General features: G+C 54.4%; 1 protein-coding gene across 20 annotated transcripts in view; it reads left to right on the top strand.

The window, feature by feature from the left end:
• The window catches only part of TRIM9 (tripartite motif containing 9), a 31,477-nt gene extending 5,650 nt beyond the window's left edge, over positions 1–25,827 (top strand). Inside the window, exons 2-13 of one of the 20 annotated variants that reach the window (XM_085549745.1) lie at positions 7,418–7,513; positions 7,872–7,994; positions 12,408–12,518; positions 13,270–13,423; positions 14,494–14,639; positions 16,066–16,204; positions 19,362–19,550; positions 20,739–20,780; positions 21,499–21,522; positions 22,271–22,571; positions 23,143–23,305; positions 24,302–25,827. In XM_085549745.1, the coding sequence (XP_085405871.1) occupies positions 7,418–7,513; positions 7,872–7,994; positions 12,408–12,518; positions 13,270–13,423; positions 14,494–14,639; positions 16,066–16,204; positions 19,362–19,550; positions 20,739–20,780; positions 21,499–21,522; positions 22,271–22,571; positions 23,143–23,305; positions 24,302–24,364 (1,551 nt within the window). In that variant the 3' untranslated portion in view covers positions 24,365–25,827. Of the gene's footprint in view, positions 1–7,417; positions 7,514–7,871; positions 7,995–12,407; positions 12,519–13,269; positions 13,424–14,481; positions 14,640–16,065; positions 16,205–19,078; positions 19,266–19,361; positions 19,551–20,738; positions 20,781–21,498; positions 21,523–22,267; positions 22,572–23,142; positions 23,306–24,301 lie in introns of those variants that run through there. The other 19 variants (XM_085549744.1, XM_085549743.1, XM_085549742.1 and 16 more) reach the window with 19 other exon arrangements.
• Positions 25,828–25,985: the final 158 nt, after the last annotated feature.

Below are 25,985 nucleotides of genomic sequence, written 5' to 3'. Positions count from 1 at the left end.
AGGATGTGATGTGCAGCCACAGAACTGGAGCTGGGACACACCTGAGGTAGTTCCCTGCCCACACAGGGCACAGCAGGGACATCCAGGCTGCTAATGAAGAGTCAGGGCTGACGAGCTCCAGCAGATCACTGGGTTAATCCCACCAAACCAGATCTGTTCATCCATCACTGCTGCTGGGTGCATTCTCCTCACCCCATATAACCCTGCACACTGTGCTGGGTTTGCTCTCTGCACCCAACAGTGTTTGCATCACAGCAGAGCTGGAGTAGAGCTCCTGATGTGCTGTGTGTTGCTGCCTTGAGCTGCCTGCCTTCATGCCTGTAAAGACCAGCAGAGCTCCTGTCTCCCTCTCTTAGAGTGTTGGGAAAGGTTTCTTTTCCCCTTACATCAAAACAGTGACTGAGAAGGAGCCCTTCACCCAAGTGGGAAGAGTGGTGCTCTTTGGCTCTGGAAAACAAGAGGGTTCTCTGCCTGTCCAACCCATTGCACCAGGTCTTCCAAAACTCTTTGACGTTCATGTTTTCCTTTAAAGAAGTGTTGAATCAATCACTTCTAACCCTGCCTGTCCTCTCCTGATGTGAAATGGCTCTTGTGGAAAGCTGGAATGCTGCAAAGCAGCATCTGAGGCTGGAGATACCACCTGGTCTCCTCCCATCTCCTGTGCTTTAGAGCCATTTCTCATTGCCTCCTTCCCCTCCTCCTGTGTTTAAACGAGGTGGATTTACATGAATGCACCAACGCTGACTCCAAACCCCTTTGGCTGCCTTTTCTTTAAGGTCTTGGGGTCGCTTCTTTCTTTCCCTTAAGAAGGCAGTCACTGGAGTAAATGTGAGTGATTCTCCCCTCCCTTCCCTTGGTGTTTCCCAAATTCTTCACTTCATAAAGAACCATCAATGATTCAGTGAGCCCATTAGCTGCTCTCATGGCACAGAGATGTATTGCCCAGCTCCAGCAAATAGAGATCCTTCAGTGCTGAGCACCAGGTCCCACCTCCTTTCTCTCTGACAGGTCCATCATTACTTCCTAATTAGCCATACAGCCTTTCTTATTAAAGAATAACATTTTCAAGGCGCTCCTCAGCCCCGTTCTTGACAGAATGCTGATTTATTCTTCCTCCTGTTTTATTAATGGCTCCGGGATCTTCTCATGACCCATCCAGTTTGTGTGGTCAGCCTTCCCAGTACCCACCTGCGCTGCCTTTGAGTGCTTTTGTCATGCCCACACTGCTCTCTTTCTGCTTTATTTGCACTTAATATCTTAGTGGGGCTCTCAAGAGGCTGCTTGAAATGCATCTTCCAAGTGCAAGGGGATGGCCTTGTCACAGAGCCCTTCTTGAGTTGCATCAGGAGAGCTGGGAGCTGCAGTCCTTGGATGCTTCACACCTGTGTGTGTGTTGAACTCAGACCTTTCCAGCCCATCCTGTGTCTCTGCTATGGGCACATCACATCCCCCAGCTGGGGATAAGGAACAGGAACTCCTGGTTCTGCCTAGGCTGGTCACGAGGTTCTTCCCCACGTGTCCCTCTCTGCCCTTCCCCACAAATCCTGTTCCCTCCTTGTCCTGAAGCCTCGGTGATCCAGGCTGCTGTTTGGGTACCCACAGCTGCACACGCTGCCTGGTTCCTATCCCTAATCCAGCCCCTTCCAACCTGGGCTGCTCCTGGGGGCTGAGGCTGCTGTGCCTGGAGGAGGGTGAGCAGAGGATGAAGGCTGGATCTTGTGCAAGGTGAGGTCTGAGCTCGCTCGCTGTGCTCTGAGTGCCACCCAAGCACCCGCTGCAGCAGTGAGCATTGCCATCCCCCTACTGTGGTGTCCATGGTGATGGGAATGAATATCTCTACAGCAGTGCTACAAGGAAATAGGGAACCCTGCTCCTCCGACCTGGCTGTTTGTCTGTATTGTGGCTGCCCTTGGTTTTCTCCTGGGAGGACAATGTGCAGCCCAAGGTCTGACAGTGGCCTTGCTGCCCCATGGAGCAGCTGTGTCCCCACATGGACACCCCAATGGGCAACAAGGTGGGAGCATCTCCACTTGGGGATGTTCACAGAGGGCAAAGCTGCAGCCCCCAGGGCAGGGAGAGCTCCTCACCTCTCCCTGTGCTGTCTGCAAAAGGCTCCTGGCACAGAACAAGGCAGCTGGTCTGGGGGAGCAGCTCCCTGCTGCAGAGGGAAGGGATGAGGCAGAAAGGCCAATCGATCTGCATTGCATCATTGAATTCACCCCCCTCTCAGCCCAGCTCCTGCTGCTGTGTGATATCAGCAATCTTATTAAAAGCAGAAAATCAGTAATAATCAGCTCGTGTTCTGCTGCCAGTGAAATTGCAACTGCCAGTAAGGCAGCGATCTCCTGGCCTTGGTGCTGCCTGTGCTGAGCAGCAGGAAGGGGTTTGCAGCATCCTTTGGGGACAGGAGAGGTTTGGGTGGCAGAGATACCTGTGGTTGCTTTATCTTAGCTGGGCAAGGCGGACTAGCACTGAGGCACATTAGCTCATCTTCAGAGGCTGCAGATGAAGGATTCGTTAGGAAGTAGCAGCAGATGGGCTGTCTGTAAGGGCACGGTGCAGCCCTGCTTTGCGGAGATGCTCGGGGGATATGAGCTTGTCCCCATCGAAGGGAGGGAGTGTGCTGGGAGCCAAAGGGAACGAGATGCCATCTCCCATCTGTGCCTATGAAAACCTCCCTTCAGCAAAGTGTGTGAGCTCTTGCTGATGTTGGTCAGCAGCCAGAGAGGCACAGGGCTGTGAAATGAGGATCTGCTGATAAAGCCAGGATCTCCCAGAGCTGGGCTGCCCGGCTCTGATCAGCTCGGTGGGCTCTTACCTTTGGGCAGAACCACATGGGGACCATCCTGGGTAGGATGGTGGGTCTGTTCAGCTCACTGCATCACTGTCCCCATACTGGGACGTGGTGGCCATCAGCAGGGTGGTCACGAGTGGCTGCTCTTCTCATTTGCATTTCTAGGCAATTAAATGTCAAAGCAAAGTCAAGATGTTGGCTAGCTGTCAAGCCTATTTCTGGCCATACCGGGCTGCAGCACACAGATGGGTGTTGGAGGCTGTAGGACAAGACAAAAGGATGGTCAGTGCCCTTAGTGCAGAAGGAGGGATGACCCCATTCAACCTGCTTTCTCAGCTGTCCCTACGTTTGGGTTAGGATAGGTAAAATTCATCGTCGGGGCGGTTAATCGGGTTTAAATTTAACTCCAACCAAAGTAATCAGATTTAAAGACTTAATGCAGTAATGGGATGGCAGAGCTTAAGTGCGAGTAACCATGGAGGCAGCTGAGTGGGGAGGCGATAATTGGATTGAAGGCAAACGGGGCATCATTTTAAGGTGGAAAGCTTAAAGGCTGCAGCGTGCGCCTCGCTGGGTGTAGGGCTGTCCCTGGGCTGGAGGTTGTGCCCATAGGGCTGATGCTGCTAAGAGTCAGTGTGGGGAAGGCAAGGATGGTGCTGGCCAGGTGAGAGCCTCATTCCCACCCTTGGGCCGGCTGTACTGTGTGAAGGGGTATCCAGGGCTTGGAGGCTCATGCAGAGCAAGAGGAAAATGCTGCAAGGAGCAGTGACCTGAGAAGGGATCATCTGCTGCAGGGATCAGCTGCCGAGCAGACCTCTCAGGAAATGCAGGGTCCGGTTGTATTAACCGCCTCTTGCTCTAATTAAGGCTGTGCAATGAGTTTATTACTCTTTAAAACAGTTGTAAGGCTCTTGCAGCGGCTGCCTGAGAGGTGGAGGGAGATCTTCCTTGATGAGCTCCTTGCTTCTGACCTGCAGAGCCCTCCACCAGGTGAGCCCTGAGCTCTGCTGCCCTGATTCCATGCAATGACTCAGCCTCAGTTTCCCTCCCGGTTGCTCATTCAGAGCTGATGCTATGGTGGTGGGGCTCTGAAGGAGGGCAGCATCGTGCAGCAGCCCCACACACCTCCCTGTCTGGGGCACAAGCAAATTCATGTCCTGCAGTTTCCCATCAGCACAGACTGACTGCAGCAAGAGATGGGCAAGATGGTGCCTCTCCAGCTTCTTCAGAGGGCAGCGTGCAAGCAGTGGTGTGGTGTGGCTGCTCCGTGCTCTGCAGAGGAGGGGAGGGAGCCTGGGGAAGTCATTGATCAGCTGCAGGTTGTCCTCAGCCTCTCACCAGCCTCATTCATCTCTGGAAGCACAGCAGCACTGACACGCTGCAAATGAGCCCAGTGCTTCCAGGGGGTTGGAAATGCCACCAGCCTCACGGCAGCAGCTGTAGATCAGAGTGCTGTTAGCAGCCAGCATTACGGCTGCCCTCCTCAAGACAAGACGTGCCTTGGCTCCCCATTTTAGGAGCTGCGTGTTGCTGCTGCTCTGGGAGGCACCACTTTGCACCAGGATCTGGCCAGAGCATCCCTGCTTCCTCCTGCCTGCCTCATGCAGGCCAGATGGAGCTGCCCATATTTCCTCACCACCAACCTGCTCTGCAGTCCCCAATATTTGGCCTTTTTTAGCTTTTCACCCCAGTTCTCCCTGGGATTTCGCAGGGATGTGCAATAGGTTTTGCTGATGAAAAGCGAAGGTGATTTGTTGTTGAGTGTTAATGAAGCAAGGCAGGAATTAATTGGGCAATATCAAAGGGCTGGTAATAATATCTCGGTGCTCATTTCTTCTGCATAAAAATCAAAGCAAGGACTGCATTCTGTATCAAAGCAAGGACAGCACCTTCAGCACATCACTGGGGCTGCCCATGGACCCTTCTCCTGCAGTTCACATTGGGAAGCATAGGGTTCAGGTGGGGATTCCCAGCAGGATCTGGGTGTTGTGCTGTTCTGCCACAGTCCTGCAGGAGCAGGTTTCTCATCCCTGGTTTTGGCACGATGTTTACATGCACTGAAATCAGCCTAATTGCTGTTTTTGCCCCGAGTGCTGCACTTCCAGCAGAGCGCCCAGTGCTGCCTGATGTGCAATTCCAGGGGCTGGAAACCGAAAGGCAGCGGGTGGGTTTTTAAGACAAGAGAAACAGAGCACAGCCCCCTGTCCCTGAGAGGCTGTGGGCAGCAGCTGGGGTGAGTCACCGTGCTAGCACGGATGGGCTGCCAGGCAGTGCCAGCATCGCTAAGGCCTAAGTGGAAAATGCATAAACTCAGTGATTCCCATGGTGAGGCTGGAGGAGGCAGAGCAGTGTGTCTGCTCCCCATTGCAGGGCACCCTGGAGCCGTACAGGAGGCAATGAAAGGGCTTCAGTGAGGTCATTGTGCTCACAAAGAATATATTCCCTGTCTTATTTCCAGGCTGGAGCTTTGAATCCCTTCTGCCTGCTGATGAAATACACTGCCCCAGTGTCTGCCTGAACAAAGCCAGCGGCTGGGGCCATCTGTGCACGCAGGGGCAGCACAGTGATGCTGAGAGCTTTGGCTCCTGGCTGCTGCTTGCAGTCAGCTGAGCTCAGGTGGGCTGAACGGAGCAGGTATGGGCCGGCAGGGGGGAACACAATGATTTGGGGCAGGGGGATGAGTAACAGCCCGATGAGCTGATAAGGCATCAAAGTTCAGCCTGCCAGAATTGATTTCTGCTCTGCACTGCAGCACCCAGAGCTGCTTCACTGTTCTTTTATCAACAAATAATTGGCTTTATCCAAACCTTAACAGCTGGCAGGCAGCAGCCTGGCTTTGGGACTCGCCATGGGGCTGCTGAGCATTAACATTCACATCTCCTCCTGTATCCCCCCTTAACTGCAAAGAAGGAAGCAGGGGGTTGTTTCTTGCCTGCAGTTTGCACCCAAGGAGCTTTGCTCACAAGCCCAGCTCTGTGTGCTGGGTCGAACACACAGCAGTGGGGGCTGCACCCCTGGCCCTGCTTCCTCACCAGGGTCAGGCTGTGGGGGCTGGAGCACAAAGCCAATTAGCAGCTGTTTAGCTTCATCAACTTCCTGAGTGAATGCGAGTTTTAATTAAACATCCCGTTTTAATTAGTCAGGCATCGCGTGCAGTAAGCCTGCCACAGGATTCGAAGGCTGTAGGTCCTGTGCTTTAATTAAAAGAATGAGGCACATGACTTCAGCTCCAGCATCTGTGGCAGCTCCAGATCCTACGAGCAGAACACTGGGAGCAGATCTCCTTGCCTTGGGTCGCTGTGCTGCTCTTCTACCTCTCTCATCCCTCTGTGAGTGCCCCACTGCCCGCATTCAGACACCCATGGCACGTGGCATGACGTGCCACTGCAGGCTGTGTTAAGGCACAGGGCAGGTAGGAAGGTGATCCAAGGCAGCCAGCATCGCTTCATCGTGGGCAGATCCTGTGTGCTCAACCCTGATCTCAGACAGGAGGGAGTCAAAGCCCAACAGAAATCCCTTTGTCAGCAGAGCCTGGGAAGGAGGGCTATTAGTGAGCACAGAAAGGGGATGGATTCTCTCCTAAGTGCTCCAGGGACAGAGATTTAAATGCTTAACTCCCATTAATGCTAATGTGAATTACGGAGGTCTCCTCTTAGTGCTTTGAAACGAGAGCGTTGGGAAAGGAGGCCAGCAATCTGAGAGGAACAAATTCACTTGTTTTTCAGGCGGTGCTCAATAGGATGTTTCAGTGTTTGGCACTCATTCATTCCCCCACTGATGCTGGTCAGGGTGGGACGCTGCCGTGGTCACAGGGGACGTTTGGGTTGGATACAGGGAGAAAGTTCTTCTTATAAAGAGCGGTGCTGCAGTGTCACAGCTGCACAGAGAGCTGGGCTCACCATGCCTGGAGGTGCTCCTGAGCCGTGGGGATGTGGCACTGAGGGACGTGGGCAGTGGGCACAGCGGGGTGGGCTGGGGTTGGGGGCCTCGAAGGTCTTTTCCAACCTGAGTGATGGGATGAATGTCCCAGCGCACGTTGGGTCTCCATCAGCTTCCTCTGGAGCTTGGCTTTGCTCTGGGGGCAGTGGCCTTTCAGGAAGGCACCTGTAGGACTGACAGCCCCCACTCAGACATTTAATTTCTCCCCGCCTTTGAATAGCACAGAACCAGAAGGCCTTGGTTTTTCTGTCCCCCACAGCTATGAATCATACGCTGTCACTGTGCCCACAGTGCTGCCCTTAATGAATACATTCAGGCATGCCTGCAAGTCCCCGTGCACGTTCCCACACGCGCTGCGTTGTCATCTAGCATTAATTAACATTGTTTAATGGGCTAACCGCTCCGTGTCCCCAGCTGGGTGACTCTTGCCATAAGCAGCAGGGATGCAATGGGATTAAGAGCACAGCAGAAACATTTCCCTGTTAGGCATCTTCCTACATCTGGGGGTGCTGATGATGGCTAACCCTCCTCTTCCCCTCCTCCTCCCAGGGCACCAGGACACCTCCTGCCCCAGGAAGGCAGTGCTGGGATCCCAGTCCATCCTTACTGCACTCATATCAGCTCCTGCAGCACATGAATGAGTTTGGGACATGGAAATGACGCTGCTTCTTCTTCCCCCTGCAGAGCCAGCTGTCCCAGGCCTTGAACGGGTTGTCAGACAGAGCCAAGGAGGCTAAAGAGTTCCTGGTGCAGCTCCGCAACATGGTGCAGCAAATCCAGGTATGGTGCAATGTTATGGTCCCCCCCTTCCCAGGGGTATGAGCTGCTCTCTTGGGTTATCCACCTGATTTCCTCATCTTGCTTTGGGGTGATCCTGTCCAAAGGAGCCCCCAGTCAGCACCTGCCTCTTTTCATATGATCCTCCCGAAGCTGCCTGTGATGGAGTGAGCAGACCTCACCCTGCCATAGGCAAACCCAAGGTTGCTCACTGCTGCTCTGTTTGCCACGAGCCAGGGTTGTACGTACCCCGTATGCTAACAGCACGGGTTTGTGTGCTGCCATGGCTGCACACATCAAGATAACCCTGGTAGTACCCCAGAAGGAACGTCATGCTGTGATGCTCTGCTCTCACCCACAGGAGAACAGCGTGGAGTTCGAGGCCTGCCTGGTGGCTCAATGTGACGCCCTCATCGATGCCCTCAACAGAAGGAAAGCCCAGCTGCTGTCCCGCGTCAACAAGGAGCACGAGCATAAGCTGAAGGTGAGCCCCAGGCTCAGAGAGCTTTCTGCAGGGCCGGCATCAGAGCGGGGTGAGGATGTGCTGCTGTTTGTTGGGCTGGCTGTGAAGCTGCTCACCCTCCGTGCTGCTCACGTGAGCTGAATGAATTCCCCTTTGCTGCAGATTCTCGGCTCACTCTGATGTGTCCAGAGCAGGGTGCTGCTGCCTCCAAGTAGTTCCCACTGCATTATTCCATTTCTGCACCAATTAGAAGTGATTGGGTCGTTAAGAGCCCTCTGAACGGCATCCAAAGGCTGTTAGGTGACCTCATTTGTGTGTTTCTGAGCTCCTGGCCTGGTGCTGCAGGATGCAGTGCTGGGAGTTCTGCTGGTTTCAGCAGGAGCTGCAGACCTGGGGCACCTGGGGCTGCAAGATGCCACTTTTGTCATAGGGCAGGAGCAGAAATCACTCCGTGTTTTGCTTGATGAGCACCTCAGGGTGATTGTTGCACCCAGCAGTGAAACATTGGCACAGAGGGAGCTGAGCTGCAGATCTCAACATGAGCATCGAGGTCAGCTGAAAACAGGCTGAGCTCTGCACACACCTCCTTTAAACTCAAGCATTTCCATCATGTTCAGTGTCCTACACACTCTCCTTGCTGCTGCTTCTCCCCAGCCTCCTTCCAGTGCCCCCAGCAGGTTGGATATTAGGCTCTGATCCACAGCTAAACCCCATGGATCCCATGTAGGTCTATCCAAGCCTGAGAGTTGGACAATAGCAGCTTTGTGAGGCTGAACCCTGCATCAGGGCTTGCTGTCTAACAACAAAGCACAGCCCAAATAGGCAATGCCACATTGCTGGCCTGTATATACAGGGAGAACCCATGTGCCTGCAGGCTCTCTTTCACTCCTGCCCTTCAGGGCATGGTTAATTAAAGCATAAAACATTTTCTTTGCTCAGCACAAAGCACAGAGACCTTTCACATTTTGGCCAGGGGAAGGAATCTGCTTCCCACGGCTTGCTCATCCCATATTGCCTGTTCCCCATCCTTTCCCATCCACACTTGTTACTGACTGAGCCGCCCTGTGAGTGCACTTCCAGCCCCTGGGTTCCAGGCTGGGCTCTTAAAATCAGCCCTCAAGTCTCCCTGCCTGGAGTATTGAGTTTTGCAGCCCCCCGGGCTCTGTGGGAAGGGATGCTGTGTGGCAGGAAGGGCTCCATGGAGTCAGCAGCATCACAGCGGCTGCTATTTAAAACCCAGAAGCTGCTCCCTTCTGCTCTGCAGCCTGTGCAGCTCTGGGCAGACTTTTAGCCTGAAATCATTAATTTTCCCTTCTAATTCCTGCAGGCAGAGGTAAGTAAATGATGCTGCTGTGACCCACCTGAGGGTCTGCACTGTGAGATGTAACCCCCATGGCTGAGACACACAGCCCAGGTCCTGGGGACAGGGACAGAGTCTTGCCTGCTTTCACACGTGGGTATAGGATGGGCTCAAGCCTGCTGGTCACCTCTCTGCTTTCCTCCTCATGCTCAAACAGCGTCCCCTGCCACATCACACCCCACAGCCCCATCCCCACCATGCTCTGTGACCCAGAGGAAGGGGCTGCCTGAGTCATTGCTGCCTGGAGCAGCTTTCCCTTTGCCCCTGCAAGGAGCCCCCAGACAAAAGCAGCACCTGCAGGTCCCAGCTGGGCGAGCATTGTGCCTGGAGCAGCTGCACCTCCCTGGTGTCACCAAGGCTGCAAAGGCTGGCACTGCCTGCAGGGGCCGATGACAAAGCCTGCAGCTTTTGCTTGGAGGCTCTGTGGGGCTGAAAGCTTTGCAAAGGGAACAGACATCTCTGCAGGGTGTCGGAAAGGGCAGCATGCAGGGTGCCCGGTGGTGCATGGAGGGGCTGCCCCCATGCTGAGTGCTCAGCCCATGGCTCGCTGTATGTTCTGCTGTACTCCTGGTCCCATGGGATGCCCGCAGTTGGGGTCAGCTCAGCTTCAGGACTGACCTACTTTAGCTTGACACACATTTCATGCAGACGGGCACCAGGCCAGGATTGCCCATGGGCCGACACTCATTGTGCCAAGGAATGAACTTAGAAGGGACATCTCCCTGCTTTTCCCAAACCTCCCCCAAACTTGGATTCGTAGTAAGAGCCAGGCTTTAAAAATGGGATCTGGGGGAACAGCGGGGTCAGGTTTTAAACCCCACACTATGAGTGTTCCCCAAAGGAAGATGCCCTATGGCACAAACACTGAGTGTGGGACATGCCTTCCTGCAGGGTTGTCCCAGGAGGAAATGAGAAACCTCTTGGAGCTCCAGTCCGTATCATTGGACATTGTGGCATCTCCAGAGATGAAGTGCTGCTCCAAGACCCTTCATATGGGATGGCAGCCCCCAGCAGGGCTCATCCAGCCAAGGTTCACACAAGGCTGCACGCCTTGAAAAGCAGAAGGGGCTAAAAAGAGGAGGGAAGAAAAGGAAGACGTTCAGGTGGAGATGAGTGCAGATGCCTTCTAGGAGCTGTATTAAGATGTAAATTATAGTTAATGTCATCTTGCAGGAAAGAAAAGCTCTGGAAATAAATGTCCTATTTTAAGGTAGGGAGCTGCTGTGAGCACGCAGCAAACATCCTTTCTACAGGGTGCAATTAATAACCAGCTTCTGGCTGTTGCCTCCATTGACATGCAATGGGAAGATAAGTGACAAAAGCAACCAGAAAGGAAATGTATGGAGCTGCCCCAACCTCGTTGCCAGCAGAGCTGGTGCTGTGTGTCCCACAGGCCTTTTCCTAGAAGATGCCCCCATTCAGTGCATTCAGCATTTGCAAACCATCTATTCCATGCTAACCCCAAGGCAGCTGGTGCTGCTGGCGAGCACTGCAAGCCCTAAGAGTCCTCCTGAAGCTGCAAGGCTGCTTGCCTTGTTCCCTTGTGCAAATCAGAGGAGCTTCCAGTTTTTCCTTTTGGCTCTTAACATAAACCCCCATTATTTTGGTGTAATGAGGAGCTGAGATACCCCACTGAGTGGAAATGCCAGGGGACGGCAGCAGAGGAAAACCGCTGTTTCAGCAGAGGAAATCTGCTGTTTCTTGCTCTAGTTCTCCAGCTGAATAAGTTCTCGATCCCTGAGCAGGATCACAGAGCTCCAGAAGGGCAGGAATGCTGCCGAGGGGCAGCCCTGGTGGGATGGACGCTCTGAAGCTGCTGGGACTCAATGCACAGTGCAGCCAGAGCTGATGGTACCCTATGGCAAGGAGCCTGGGCTGTGGGCTGTGGGCTGTGAGCCTGATGGTGACCTCAGCCTGTCCCTAAGTGTGCCACCTCCAGCCAGAAGCACTGTGAGTCTCGCTGGGATGGGAGCAGCAGGTGTTTGGCTCATCCACTGTGAGCACAGACCACCCTGCTGCTCCTGGCTGGGACCAGACCTCTGTTAGGGGCCAGACATCAGGAATCAGCCTTGCTTGGGTGAGAGGAGCTTGATGGAGTTGAGTGTGCAGCCAGGGAGCATCGCTCCTCAGCCTCAGTCCTCACTGGGTGAACACTGCTCGCTGGCAGCACACACAGGGCTGCTGCTGACAGATGGCCATTCTGCTGGTAATACTAGGAAAGCATCCTTTGGGGCAAGGAGGGGGCTGCAAATTCATTATGCTGACCCAACCCGATGGAGATTTAAGCTGCAAAGAAGATAAGAAGATTGTTTTCCCAGTCCTATCTTTGGATTGGTTATCTATGCTGGGGATGCGTTGGGGGTGTGCAGTGTATCTTGCAGCTGGAAGGCAGTGTCCAACCCTCTTGGCCAGGAAAATCCTCGGTTGCCCTTTGCTTTTCTGGATGGAGGACGAGCTGGGAGCTCCCCCTGCTGTCTCTGCAGCTCGGCTCACAGTGTGTGCTGCTGATGGTGGTGATAACGATGCCGATGCAGCCCCAGCAAACAGCAGATCCCCCCCAAACCGAAGCCAGCCAGCATTCCCCCCTGCCTCACAGAAACAGATACGTTGCCCTAAGCTGCAGAGCCCGTGATTCTTTTCTTCCTGTTAGGTGATTAAGCAGAGGTGATTAAATTATCATTAAGCAACACGTGATCTGATTGATTGCCCTGCAGGAGCCGTTGCCCCCCTCTGCAGCCCAAGTTAGCTGGCTGCAGGAGGCTGGCACATGCCCAGGTTCAGCTCCATCCCTCTGCATAGCTCACAGAGGAGGCACTCAGCACGGCTTATTTTATATTGCTACGGTTGCTATCGCTGTGCTGAAGGTGGGGCTGTGATGTGTTCATTCCTCTTGGAGATACCAAACTGCCAAGTAACGCTCCTGGCTCCAGCACAGCAGCCCATGAGGATGGGAGAGCAGAGCCCAGCAGCTCAGATGGAGTCAGTGAGCTGTCCTGGCTGTTCCCTGGAGGCTTTATCCCACTTTGTATTGACCACATCCATGTGCCAACGCTGCTCTCCTCGTGTCATTGCAGGTGGTGAGAGACCAGATTTCTCACTGCACGGTGAAGCTGCGGCAGACCACGGGGCTGATGGAATATTGCCTGGAGGTCATCAAGGAGAACGACCCCAGCGGCTTCTTGCAGGTCAGTGCTCGGCTCCCACCCAGCCTGCAGGAGCGCTGGGAAGGCGTTGCACAGCCAGAGCCCTGCGGCTGCAGCACAGGCAGAGGAGATGCAGTGAGGATGGTGTCTCCAGCTTTGCCAACCCTAAAAGCAAGGGCCAGCCCGTCATCATAGAATCCTAGAATGGCCTGGGTTGCAAAAGCCCACAGTGCTCATCCAGCTCCAACCCCCTGCTGTGTGCAGGGTCACCAACCAACAGCCCAGGCTGCCCAGAGCCACATCCAGCCTGGCCTTGAATGCCTGCAGGGATGGGGCATCCACAGCCTCCTTGGGCAACCTGTTCCAGTGCGTCACCACCCTCTGGGGGAAAAACTTCCTCCTAAGATCCAACCTGAACCTCCCCTGTCTCAGTTTCAAACCATTCCCCCTTGTCCTATCACTGCCCACCCTCACAAACAGCCATTCCCCCTCCTGTTTATACATTCCCTTCAAGTATTGGAAAGGCTCATTGAGATCTACCCACAGTCTTTTCTTGTCCAAGCCTCATCACCTCCAAGTTACAGCAGACAGCAGCAGCAATAAGCCAGGAGCAGGCTGAGGAGTTGGATGGAGGGGAAACCAATGAAGGCAAGCGCTGGGCAGGAATGACCACCAAAACTCCAGCAATCAGGGATAGAGGTGGCAGTGTGGAAGGCACAGGGAAGGGGACAGTGACATGGGGACAAGGCTCAGCATGCAGCCCTCATTAGCTGAGGTTGCTTTCTGCCCCCAGATCTCCGACGCTCTCATCAGGAGGGTGCATTTAACCGAGGACCAGTGGGGCAAAGGGACGCTCACACCCCGCATGACCACGGACTTCGACCTGAACCTTGACAACGGCCCCCTGCTGCAGTCCATCCATCAGCTCGACTTCGTGCAGATGAAAGGTAAGGGTATTCTCTGCTCGTGCTGGCTGCTTCCGTGCAGTTCATCACAGGTCAGGGGCAGCAGAGAAGAGGTTTCCATCCATATCCACATACATAGTTTAGAAGGTCTGGGCTCAGCCTGACTTCACCAGGCCTCTGGGTCAAACTTGCTTCTGTTTCTCAGTGCTAAAACGCAGATGACAGCTTTCCTCTCACTTCCCACTGCGAGTTTTTGGGCTGGTTTTGGGAGCAGAGAACAGTCCTGTGACAGCTGTGTCCCACTGCAGCACCTGCAGATAGGGCAGGACTGGGGCCAGCTTTGCACAGTACAGGCGCACAAGTGCAGTGTGATGAGAGCTCCCAAGAGAGGGCCTTCAATACTCATTTAAGACAGTCGGCTCCCATTTTCCATCTGGGTGGCCCTGGCAGTAGTGGCAGCAGCCCCCTGGTCCCCAGGTGTCAGGGTTACTGTGGCTCAGCTCCACAAAGGGAAGCAGACGAAATGTTGCTTTTAAGCATGAATAGAGGCTATTTTTCTTGAGGGGCATCCCTCAGTCACTGCTGGCACTAACAACGTGGCTGCTGCTGCAGTGGCTGTGCCAGGAGGCCTCACTGCACTCTGCTGCAGGTCCAACCCAAGGCATGACGGAGTCACAGCAGGAGCTGCTGAGTCCATCTTTTCTCTCTTGAACATCTGTGGCTTCTCCACGTCTTGTCTGGTTCTCCACCTCTCCTCTCCCAGTGGCTCTGATCAATTGTGGGGGAAGAGGATGGAATATGAGCAGTTCACATTTGGGAGGGACACCGTGGGAGGACCCTGAGATAGCACTGCTGGGCAATGCTCAGCTCTTTGCACAGTCCTGCAATTCATGCCATAATCCTCCTGTTTAACGAGAAATCCGACCTGTTCTGCAAAGCCCAGCAGTTGTTGGTATCTATGGCTCTGGCATCACTCCTGCAGAGCTGCCTTGGCCCTGGGGCAGTGGGTGCATCCTCCATCCTCCAGCTGCACACGCACAGCTCTGCCCTGCTCCTCCCCAGTGGTGCTAGCAGCCAGGGTCACCCTAATTTGTGTTTAGTTTCCTCTCCAGTGCCGGCCCCCCCAATCCTGCAGCTGGAGGAGTGCTGCACCCACAACAACAGTGCCACGCTGTCCTGGAAGCAGCCCCCCTTGTCGACGGTGCAGGTGGAAGGCTACATCCTGGAGCTCGATGATGGCAATGGAGGGCAGTTCAGGGTAAGTGCTGGGGGCACAGAGCCGGCCCTATGGCACAGCACGGCCATAAAGCATCCAGCCAGCTGCCCAAGTCCTTGCAAGCGCTCTCCTGCGCTGTAACAGTGAGACTTGCCCAAGGAAACTGATGGTGCAGACAAGCCATGGGCTTTTTGGTGGCTGAGGTTACTTGAAGGGGTAGAAATACCTTTCCAGAGACCAATATGACTTGCAAATGTGAAAGACTACTTTGAAGCTCCGTCTTTTTTAGCTTGCTAAATATTTCCTGCAAGGTATGCTAATTGCCATGAAAGTCTCCTAGCTTGCCAGCTGCCAGCAAACAGAGGTGTTCAAGGCCGGAGGGCTTTTAAATTGCTGTAATTACACAATTAAAATATGATATTGCTCTGATCCAACACGCTGAGAATTACCCAGCTGTGCTCCCATCCACTGCGAGTGGGCGCAGCGACTGCCCATTGTGTTTCCTGAGTACATCCCTGAGAAACTCAGCTGGGCAGGAGGCAGAGCAGTGAGGGCAGGAACCATCACCCAGAGGGTGGTGACGCACTGGAACAGGTTGCCCAAGGAGGCTGTGGATGCCCCATCCCTGCAGGCATTCAAGGCCAGGCTGGATGTGGCTCTGGGCAGCCTGGGCTGCTGGTTGGTGACCCTGCACACAGCAGGGGGTTGGAGCTGGATGAGCACTGTGGGCCTTTGCAACCCAGGGCATTCTGTGATTCTATGATAAGAAAGGGAGCCCTGGGGACAGACACACACCTGGAAACAGGGGCCAGCTTCAAATATTGGCTCCTCAGGCAGCATCACATCAGGGTCCAGAGTCAGAGCAGGGCAGCAGAGCTTCCCCATGCAGTGCTGCTCCCCAGGCAGAACCTCCATCCACACCATGAAAAATAGAGCTTGGTTGTGGGATCTGCTAATTACAAGTCAGTGCTTTGTGAGCCAGGTGTTTCAGTAGCCTGTAGATGTGTTTGCTGTCTGCTTACACAGCCCTGTTGCTTTGAGCAGGAGCAGAAGCATGACATGTTGGTGAGTCAGCACCGCATGGGTGAAATCACTTTGTTTTCTTTCAAGGAACACTTTGATCCTGCCATCCAGGAGCATGCAAAATTGTTTTCTGCAAGGCTTTTCTGTGTCTTGGGCTCTCTGTTAATTCATCTCTCTGGCAGGTTTCCTCTGGGATTCAGTGGGAGCTGAGTGCTTTACACGTTGGTCCAATGTGAACAGCATATCTTTTCCCTATAGAAATTGTACATCATTGTGAAGGAACAAAGCACAGTTGTTCTGCTCAGCTTTAACAACATGCATGCACATAAACTGCCCCATGCAGCGTGGAGTAGCAGGGGCAGGTGGGCTGCTCCCACCCCCCAGGTTGGATGCTCCAGGCACTGCTGCCCCTGCTAACTAATGCCCACTTGTGCTTGCTCTGCAGGAGGTGTATGTGGGCAAGGAAACCATGTGCACGGTGGATGGGCTTCACTTCAACAGCACTTACAGTGCCCGTGTCAAAGCCTTCAACAAAACAGGAGTCAGCCCCTACAGCAAGACCCTGGTGCTGCAGACATCCGAGGGTAAGGCATGGCCACAGCCCCAGCCCTGTGCGCCCGGCTGCTGCTCATACACACACGTGGGGCACATCACCACCCCAGGCTTAGCACTGCCATACTGGGAATTCCACGCTCGCTGGGTCTCTGGTGTCTGAGCAGCCATGGCAAGGAGACAGCACTGAGGGGAGGAGGAAGGGCTGTGTCAGGAGCCTCGAGCGCTGCCCACGATGCTCTCTCATCCCCTTTCCTTTGGAGAAGGTGTTGTCTGGAGAGGAGCAGTGGAAAGTGTCCCGGAGGGAGGTGTTGTGAGGTTTGGGTTTGTGTTGCACCCAAGAGAAACTCGTGCCTGCATTAACTGTGTAAAACAAGACACTAAGCGCTGCTCCTGAGACACTGAGGGCTGTGCAGGGCTGCAGAGTGACAGCACCGTACAGTGTCCCCTTAAGCCCCTGGCAGGGCAGGGACCTTGCAGCCACACGAATGTCATTGCAGACCCAACAGGCAGCATCAGCATCGTCTGCAGAGCCGTCCTGAATATCAAACACCCTCTTGGCAGGTTGCAGGGGAGGGTCCTCGCTTGGCTTTAAGTGCATTTGTCACAGAGGGCACTTAATCTGTCATGGAAGATGGGCTTGCTTCTGACATGCAGGTCACAGGGTTAGGGATCAAGAGGGTCAGTGCTGCAGCCGGGCAGGAAGGGCTCAGTTCCATCAGCAAACCCACCTGCAGCTGGGGACAGCAGGGAGTGCACTGCCTGGGGCTGGGGAAGAGGGTGAGGCTATTCTTGCTGCAGAGCACAGTGGTGGATTTGAGCAGGGAAGAAAAAGGATTTCCTGCTGCAAACTGGATTGCAGAGTAGAATCAGAGCAAGGCTATACAGAGTGCTGCCACGTGCTTGCCTGCATTCATCCCTAGCAGGAAACTGATGCTTCTGTGCAGAAGGGGCATGGGCCAGGAATGACGGTGAGGTGGAGCAGAGAGCAAACCTGTGACGAGCCCTTCTCATCCAAGAGGATCCCAAAGCAAATCCCAAACAGCACATCTGTCTGAGAGCTGCGTGTGCATCTGCAAAGCTGGATGGCAGCAGCAAGGAAGCTGTGGCATTGCTCTGGAGAGCCGAGGATGGGTCAATGCAGAGCAGCCCACACTGGGGTGACTCCTGAAGTCAGCAGGTATCGCTTGCATCGCTGACTGGCTTCACTGGGCTTTGCAGGAGGCAGCAGGGCTTTGGCTTCCCATCAGGTTTGTGCCTCTTTTAGGCTGCATTTGAGACACGGCATCCCACAGTTGGCCTGTAGGCAACCCCAGGAGCTCTAGAATACAGAGGAAGCTGGAAGAGAAAATGGCTGTTGGTGGTCCCAGCAAGCTGGGTGGTGCTTGGGGCTGGTGCCCAGCTCAGGGAGCACACACAGATGGCTCATCGGTGCCTCAGATGGAAGCTGGCTTTGTGTTGGATGGCCTGCAGCATTCCTGCACAAAAGAAAGAGGCAGAAAAAGTCAATGGACCCGGAGTGCTTTCTGCTTTCAGAGGCAGTCAGAGCTTTTTGGACTCAAAGTGCCACAAATTGCAGCTGTGTGCAGCTTCCAGACCCCTGAGTGATGCGCTGCCTTGCACGTCATTACCATCCATCTGGGCTTTTGTCTGTATAGCAGCGCTGAGCTTCTAAGTGCTGTTTGCAGTGAAATAGCTCTCAGGTTTGGCTTTCCCCTGCAAAGTGCTCCTGTGGGAAAGCAAGGAGGGATAAAGAAGAGACCTGCTCTGTATGGGGAGGGCATTTCTCAAAGCACAGCTGTCCCATGTAAGTCCTTAGGAGATGTTCTGCTTAGAGGCTATTAGAGAAAAGCAGGCTTCAGGTGCTGGCAGGCAATGTCTGACTGCTCGCATTGTCAATGGGACAGTGGGGAGTAGCTTCAAAGTAAGAGAGGGCAGATGTAGGTTAGATGGTAGGAGGAAATTCTCTCCTCAGAGGGCTCAGAGCTGTGGGTGCTCCAACCTGTGAAGTGCCTGAGGCTGTGGATGGGGCTCTGGGCAGCCTGAGCTGGGGGGCACCCAGCCCATGGCAGATGGTCTTTAAGGTCCCCTGCAACCCAGCTATGCTGTGTTAGCTGAATGCAGAGCCTACAGAAGTTAGCTTCTGCCCTCAGCATGCAGTGAGATGAGCTGTGGGGGCTGCAGGGGAGCAGAATGCCCTGCAGGTACCTGGCTTCTCCATGGGAGAAACCAAAACCTCCTCCATAGGCTCCAAAGATGCCAGCAATCCCTCAGCTGGGGCACAGTGTGACGCCTTCCCTATCTGACACAGCATCCATCCCAACCACAGAGTGACCTCCAACAGCAAGTTTTGAACCAGCATCATTTGGAGAGAGCTGAACAGAACAAGGGAGAGGCACTGCAAGGAGCTACAGGAACATCAGGTGTTATGAGGAGAGCCACCAGCCTGCCTCCCACTGTGGCCCATGCCTCTTGCTCTTCGCATACATCACAGGGTGCATCCCAACCTCGACATGAGCTCCACGTATGGACACGTTTTGCAGTGGGTTACCCAGCCCATTGCTGAACCCACCGATGCTTTTTGCTTCCATAGCCTCACGCAGCAGCAGGTCCCAGAAGTTGGCTCCCACCATGCAAAGAAATGCTTCCTTTTATCTCTTTGGACTCACAGAGAGGTGGGAAGGCTGAGGTGACGGTGCCTGGGATTGCAATGAGTGGAGGATGGTGGATTCTGTGTCCTTGCAATAGAGCAGCCCTTGGCAAGGCAGCAGGGAGGTGGCAGGAGGTGACCATTGGCGGTAGTGGGGAATGGGATGCAGTGATGTAGAGATTCCCTCCAGCCCAACGTTTTGCTGTGAACCACACGAGTTAAATTCTCACTGTAAGGCTCAGATGTGTTTCGACAGGTGCAAAGAGATACCGAGGTCACACCATCCCGAACGGCCTTTGAGTCAGGTGGGTGCTTGGTGGCCCTTAGGGCAACAGTGCTCTGCGATACGCCTCTGCAGCATTACAAACCTCGTAGCCAAGCGATGCGTCTCACTCCTCTGCCAGGCAATGCTGTGCACAGAGCCCTGCCCCGCTCTCCATGCCCACATGCACTCACTGCAGCCGAGGGCCGGGTGTGGGCAGCGCGTGGCCCTGCAGAGCTGATGTCTGATGTCCGGTTTGCATTGATCTCACGTTTAGAAACGCAGTCAGAAGAACAGACCCTCCCTTTTCCAGTGCCTTTGGAAAGATTGCAGCTTCGTAGAATGAGTCCTTTCTCCTCCACCCTTAATCTACAACCCAGCTTCCCGGGGAGATCCTACTTTGAGCTAAGATCTTCGGCCCACCAGCTGAGCTTGCATTCTTCCTTACAGTCCCTGAACTCAGCCGGTGAGCCCAGCACCTCTGGCATTTCTCTTGGTCTGTGCTTCTGGGCATCTCCAAAGTCTCTGTTTGTTTCGTTGCGTTCTGTTTGTTTTTGCCATGACATGCGGATGGCAGGGGGAGCTGTGCTGTCTGTCAGTGCCACACGGGCATTCCGGCGGTGTAGCTCTGGCAGTGTGTCCGTCTGTCCTTAGCAGTGTGAGGCGTGGGGCGATGCTGGGAGTGCTGTTCTCAGCAGAGCAGATTCCTCATCTCTAGTTGGCATCGATCCTACGCTGAGACTCAGGCAGAGCTGACCCCACCCCACCCCCCGGGAGGAACCCCTGGGTGCACTTCCACTGTTTGCTTCCCCTATGGAGGTGGGCTGGAACCAGGTGGTCCCTGAGATCCCCAAGGAACGCAGGCGCAGTGCATCTCAGAGCTGTTTTCTAACCAGTCTTTGCACATCCTCTGTCACTAATGAATCCTGGGCCCCGATTCTTCCACCAGTGAGTTCACACCGCTCCAACAGAGCAATTTGCAGCTTCCTCCATTGTAAACCCAGGAAGAATGGGGGTCCCCGATTGTTTTCTTTCCATCTCATAACCTGGAATGAGGACTGCTGCAGCATGACCGGTGCCGGAATAACCAGGGGCCTTGCGGCTTTTCTTTGCTTTGTGCTTTTCATGTTCCTTCTCATCACACTGCTGTGCTCTGATGCCTTCCACTGTCTCGTTACGGACGTTTCTGACTTTGTGTCCACTGTCCCAACCTCCTGCAGTGGCTGTGAGCATCGTGCCTGGACTGCGCGTGGCAGAGATGGGGCATTGGGATGGGGTGGAGCGGGGTTGTGTGCGCACCGCGTGTCCCCACTGCTCTGCATTGCAGAGCTGCATTGCTGCAATGCAAAACAACCCCTGCAGGTGGGGAGAGCCCCATGGGTCTGGCCTGGCTGCAGAGCAGTGCTCAGGGGGTGCTTGCAGCCAGCGGGAAGGCTGCAGCCCTCAGGGCTCCAAGGCCAAGAGCCATCCCAGAGATCCCCATTGTCACCCATGCTACAAAGTTGTGCTGGGAGCCCTCTCCATGCTCTCTGGCTTTCAATGAATCAGTTTTCCCATGGCTGCTCCGTTAGGGGTTAACTCCTCAGGAGCGCTTTTCAGGAGACCAGTTGTTCTTTCTTAGCTGTGATGTGTGAAATGCAGTATCTCTTTATAGGATGCAATTTTGAGACACAAGGAACGCCTTACTCTCAATTAGGCAAGTATTCCTCTTACAATTAACCAGCACCTACTCCACGTTGGTCACCTTTTTTGTTTGATTGTTAACTTGGGTGGGTGAGCAGCATTTCTCGTGCACACCCTCCTTGCAGGCCGTTCCCATGTAGCAGTAGGAAAATTTGAAGGCCATGGCCATATGCTGTAAAGGCATTTTCAGTTCTCCCCCTATGGAGAGAAGCCTGAAGTCAGCACTGTGCCAATGGCCCCCTGATTAAAAACCCAGCCTTCTGCTCAATGCGTTCCCATTCATTCAGGATAGTTGAGCATGTGCCAGACCCCAAGTAGTGATTTGCCCTCCCGCAGCTAATTGCAGTGCTGGGGTAGACATGCATCCATCAGGCTCACACCGCCTTCTCCAGGAGAAGAGGCACTCACAGGCTGCAAAGCCATCCTAATGGCATGGGATGGGGGAAGGAATCCTCTGAAGGGCCCATCCTAATGAGATTGGATGGGATGGAGGAGGAAGTCACCCGCAGGTCCCATCCTAATGGGATGGGATGGGGAAGGAGTCCCCCTGCAGCACTCTCCATGCCCTCCAACTCGCACCCCACGTTCCCTCCCTGCATTTCAATGTATGCACAATGCTGAAAGCCAGAGAAGCAGGCAAGCAGAGATTGTTTCTGGTTCCTTCTTTGACCAAATGCCAACTTTACGTGCTTTTTTCTTTCCTGCATGCCTCTCCTCGGGAATGACCACAGTTGACATTAAAAAGATGGTGGCAGGTACGGAATCGCTTCTGTCGGGTTGTGGCAGCGGGGCACCCGCGTGCATGTGAGCTTTGCTTTGTCACCATCCAATGAATGGAGGAGCAAATCTCACCAGAGCCTTCCATCTTTAAAGCTGTGTTTTCCTCCTTCGGGTGGGGGAGTGTTGGTGGATGCTGTCAAAGCAGGGTGCTGTATCTATTAGACTGACAGTGATTGAGTCTGTGCTTATAACCAGGCGTGCAGGCTTTGGGGCATCTTCCAGCATTGCCACGGGTTAGCTCTTGTCTCCTACATGGCCGGTTGCTCTAGAGGGATGTGTAGCAGCATTCCTGTAAATGCAGACCTTTGGATGTGCTTCTGGTTGCTGCCAGCTTTCCAAGGCACACACGCAGTTTACCTGCTCATCCTCAGATTAGCCTTCCCACCCTGAGCCTGACCCTGCTCAGAAGGGTGAGCATGGTCCCCTGTGTTAGCCAGGATCACGCATGTCCTTCTGTTAGGGCCAGGCTTTAGGAGATGGGGATCATCCTGTGGGCTCTAGGCTGAGCTGCAGGCAGACAGGGACCCAAGGAGCAGCAGAACAGAGCTCAGCTCATTGGGTCCCAGCCTTAAAGCCCCAACCCAAGCTATATTCCCACAGCCTGGCCCTCCCTGGCTGTCAGCCCTGCATGCAGCATGCACTATCTCTGCCCGGTCCATGGTTCGGTCATGGAAGGTGACGTTCCCATTGGCCTAACCCCTCGCTCTTCATTTCTTCCAGTAGCTTGGTTTTCTTTCGATCCTGCCTCTGCACACTCTGACATCATCTTTTCTAACGACAACCTGACTGTCACCTGCAACAGCTATGATGACAGGGTCGTGCTGGGGAAAACGGGCTTTTCCAAAGGGCTGCACTACTGGGAGTTGTCCATCGATCGTTACGATAACCACCCGGACCCGGCCTTTGGGGTGGCACGTATCGACGTCCTGAAGGATGCCATGCTGGGCAAGGATGACAAAGCTTGGGCCATGTATGTGGACAACAACCGCAGCTGGTTCATGCACAACAACTCTCACACCAACAGGTAGGCACACTGCTCTGCTGCAGGACCACGGCTTGTCTGGTGAATTGGCTCTTTGTCACCTTTATTGGAGGATATGTCCTTGCCCAAAGCCAAAGACAGCCCTTGCTGCACTGACTCATTGCTGCAGCCATTTCTTCCCTACGCTGGCTCTTCCACTGGGACCCAAAGCCTTGTAGTTCCCCCTTCAAGAAAGTACTGGTTGCATTTAAACTGGCACAAGGGGGAACGACCTCAAAGCAAAAGAGGGAAGAGTTAAGTCAGATGGCAGGAGGAAATTCTTCATGAGAGCATTGTGACCCTGGCATTACCCAGAGCTGTGGGTTCCCCATCCCTGGAGGCACCCAAGGCCATGGATAGGGCACTGGGTGGCCTAAGACAGTGGTTGGAGCTGGATGGGCTTTAGGGTCTTTTCCAACCCAACCATGCTGTGGTTCTGTGGCAGAGGCTTGGTATTGGGTGGGTTTTAAGACTCCTTCCAGCCCAACCGCTCTGTGATTCTTTTATCCCTGTGCCAGGAGCACGAGGGACATGATGCCACGGAGATGCTGTGACTTTCTCTTTGCTCCCACAGGACTGAGGGTGGGATAACAAAAGGTGCCACGGTGGGAGTGCTGCTGGATTTGACCAGGAGGACCTTGACGTTCTCCATCAATGAGGACCAGCAGGGCCCTGTCGCCTTTGAGAACTTGGAGGGCCTGTTCTTCCCAGCCGTCAGCCTCAACAGGAATGTGCAGGCAAGTGCTCTCTGCAAGGAGGCTCACCGGCTCCTCCATCTCTCCAGGGTCCTAAATGGGAGCATTACAGGGAAGAAGGGCATCTCTTAAAGCCTCTTTTCCTCTGGGGAGTTTCAAACCCCTCTTCTCTCCCTCTCTCCCAAGCTCTCTGCTATCCTGAACATCACCAAGTGGTGGCTTCCTGGGCCTCTCTGGTATTTTCATCCTTCATTTCCCCTTCTCACTAATCTCATCCCTGCTCTCATCGATCCCAATGAGTCTCCACGTTCCCCCAGTGTGGCTGTGGCACATCCCCTTGGGTCACTGCTTGCTTCTCCAGCACTGCACAAGCCCATCCATCTGCACTGTTTTTAGGGGATTCTTACTGGTGTGTCCTTCTCCACAATGGATTTAATTCCTGCCACACTCATTCACACTGCCCTAAGAGACAGGCACGTTTCTAGAACCCTTCTGGTTTCTGGCAGCTCAGTGTGCAGGGCAGAGCTTGAAGTCCCTCAGCATTAAGGACATCACAAGGGATCATAGCATCATAGAATAGGGTTGAAAAGGACCACAATAATCATCTGGTTTCAGCCACCCTGCTGACCAGGCTGCCCAGAGCCACATCCAGCCTAGGATGCTGATTAAAGGCTGCTAATAAACGCAAGCCCTTCGTTATCCTCCTTCAGAGGTGCATGAGTAATTACAATGACTAAGCGGGATGGAGATAATTGTATCATAGACAGAGTTTTCTATAAATCCATATCCGAAGGGGAAAATGCCTTTTCAATAAGGAATTGTGCTTTCCTTCCAAATCAGAGCATTTTGGGGATAGGGGGAGGAGCTGAATGACCCCACACAGCAGCTCTGCACTGTGTGTGTGCTCAGGACACAGCCCCTCACCTGGCACTGCCGCAAGCCGTGAGCATCACCGCCAGCATCACCGCCAGCATCACCGCCAGCATCACCGCCAGCATCACCGCCAGCATCCTTCACCATCACCCTGTCTCCTTACAGGTGACGCTGCACACGGGGCTGCCGGTCCCTGAGTTCTACGCCTCGCGCTCGGCCATGCAGTGAGGATGAGGCAGCGCGGAGCTGCGAGCGCCGGCACCGGGGGCAGCCAGAAGGGAAGGAGGAACCCGGCTTTGGCAATCTTCATTCTCCACCCACCAGCGCTGTCCTGTGTGTGTATGCTTTGCTGTTTAGCTCTTTTTGGCTGATGAAGTACTTGAGTAGCCTGAGATGTCCCTGTGTCCGCTTTTAGGTTTGGTTTCGCCCCTTTGAGTTGGGGATTGGAGTTGGGATGAGAGCTTCCCATCCTGCGTCCTGCTGCAGCTGGCTGAGCCACATGGCTGGGCTGTGGGAGGGACCCCCCCAGAAAGCTTTCGCCCCCTCCAGCCCCATTCCTTTGCAGGATATTTCTTTCCCCGTGGCCTTTCTTGCAGAGCACCTCCGCCACATACCAGGGCCAGCCCTGGATTGCTGCTGGTCCCTGCAGAGCCCAGGGGTGTCCTACACACTACAGCAGCCCCAGCAGCACCCCTCTGCTGTTGGGGTGTTGCAGCTCCCAGCGAAGGCAGCAGCACCCCGGGGCGATGCTCCATGGCTGGGGTTAAACCACAGCCATCTGCTGGAGCAGAGCTGCATCGTTGCCGGGGTCAGTGCCGGCAGAACGGTGAGCAAAACTGGTCCCATCCCTGTGCCACCAAGGCTGGGCACAGCAGGGGCAGGATTCGGGGCAAAGCCAGCACCCGGCTCCCTACAAACCAGCACCACAGCCATATGCCGCACTGCTCCTTGGAGGCAAGCATTTATTTTTGTACAGCCTTAAATACTGCCCCATAGCATCCTTCCCTTGGCAGGAAAACTCACTCAGCAGTGAGGTTCTGACAGGGAGCCCGGGGATGGGGAGCACGGAGGGTTGACCTGCACTCAGGATCCCGTGCCCACTGCCGTGCCTGCCCCGTGGCCGTGCCCCAGGGGTGATTCAGGCTCTGGGCAGCACCACGCCTGCAGCCCAGAGTATGTGTATACTCCTACCCAAGGGCCATGCATGCGCTCATCCCCACGCTTTGCTTTGCAGTCCTTTGCCCTCGCAGCGGCGGTGCTGCCCGTGCCATCAGAAAGCTGTGGCTGTTCGCCCCAGGTCCGGCAGAACGACTGTATATAGGTCACCCCCTCCCCATCACCCCCTTATCCCCTCCGTCCCCTTGTTGCTCTAGTACGAAACTCACCTAATTTATTGACTGGGTGCTATTTGTCCATCCACACCGACGAGTTCCTCCGCTGTAGGAGAGCTGTGTTGCGGGACAACGCCGAGCAGCTCTTCGGTGTTTGCCCGACAGGCTCCGTGGCCGGGTCACGGGGCACCTTCCTCTGCCATTCCCCCCCTTCCTTAGGATGTTCATGGTGCTTATTAGGCTCCTCATGGTCGTACGGTGTCGTCCCCACTGTCCCGCGATGATAGCTGCCTGCAGCTGCTCTGCTCCAGACAAGTGTCATGGTTGCTGTTCTAATAAAGGACTTTTATCAGATTAAAACTGAGCTTCCGTGAGCATCTCTGCGCCACTGCAGCCCCTGCAGCATCCCCATCCTCTGGGTTGGGCATTGGCTGTGGATAGAGTCATGGGATCATTGTGGTTGGGTCTGAAATGACACAGTGCTGGATCTTATATGGGGTGTGCACAGCTCCCAAATC

This window comes from Coturnix japonica, chromosome 5 (genome assembly GCF_054131305.1).
Source record: "Coturnix japonica strain WE chromosome 5, WE-NBRP24, whole genome shotgun sequence".
NCBI lineage: Eukaryota > Metazoa > Chordata > Aves > Galliformes > Phasianidae > Coturnix > Coturnix japonica.
This window is presented reverse-complemented; position numbering and strand designations above follow the sequence as displayed.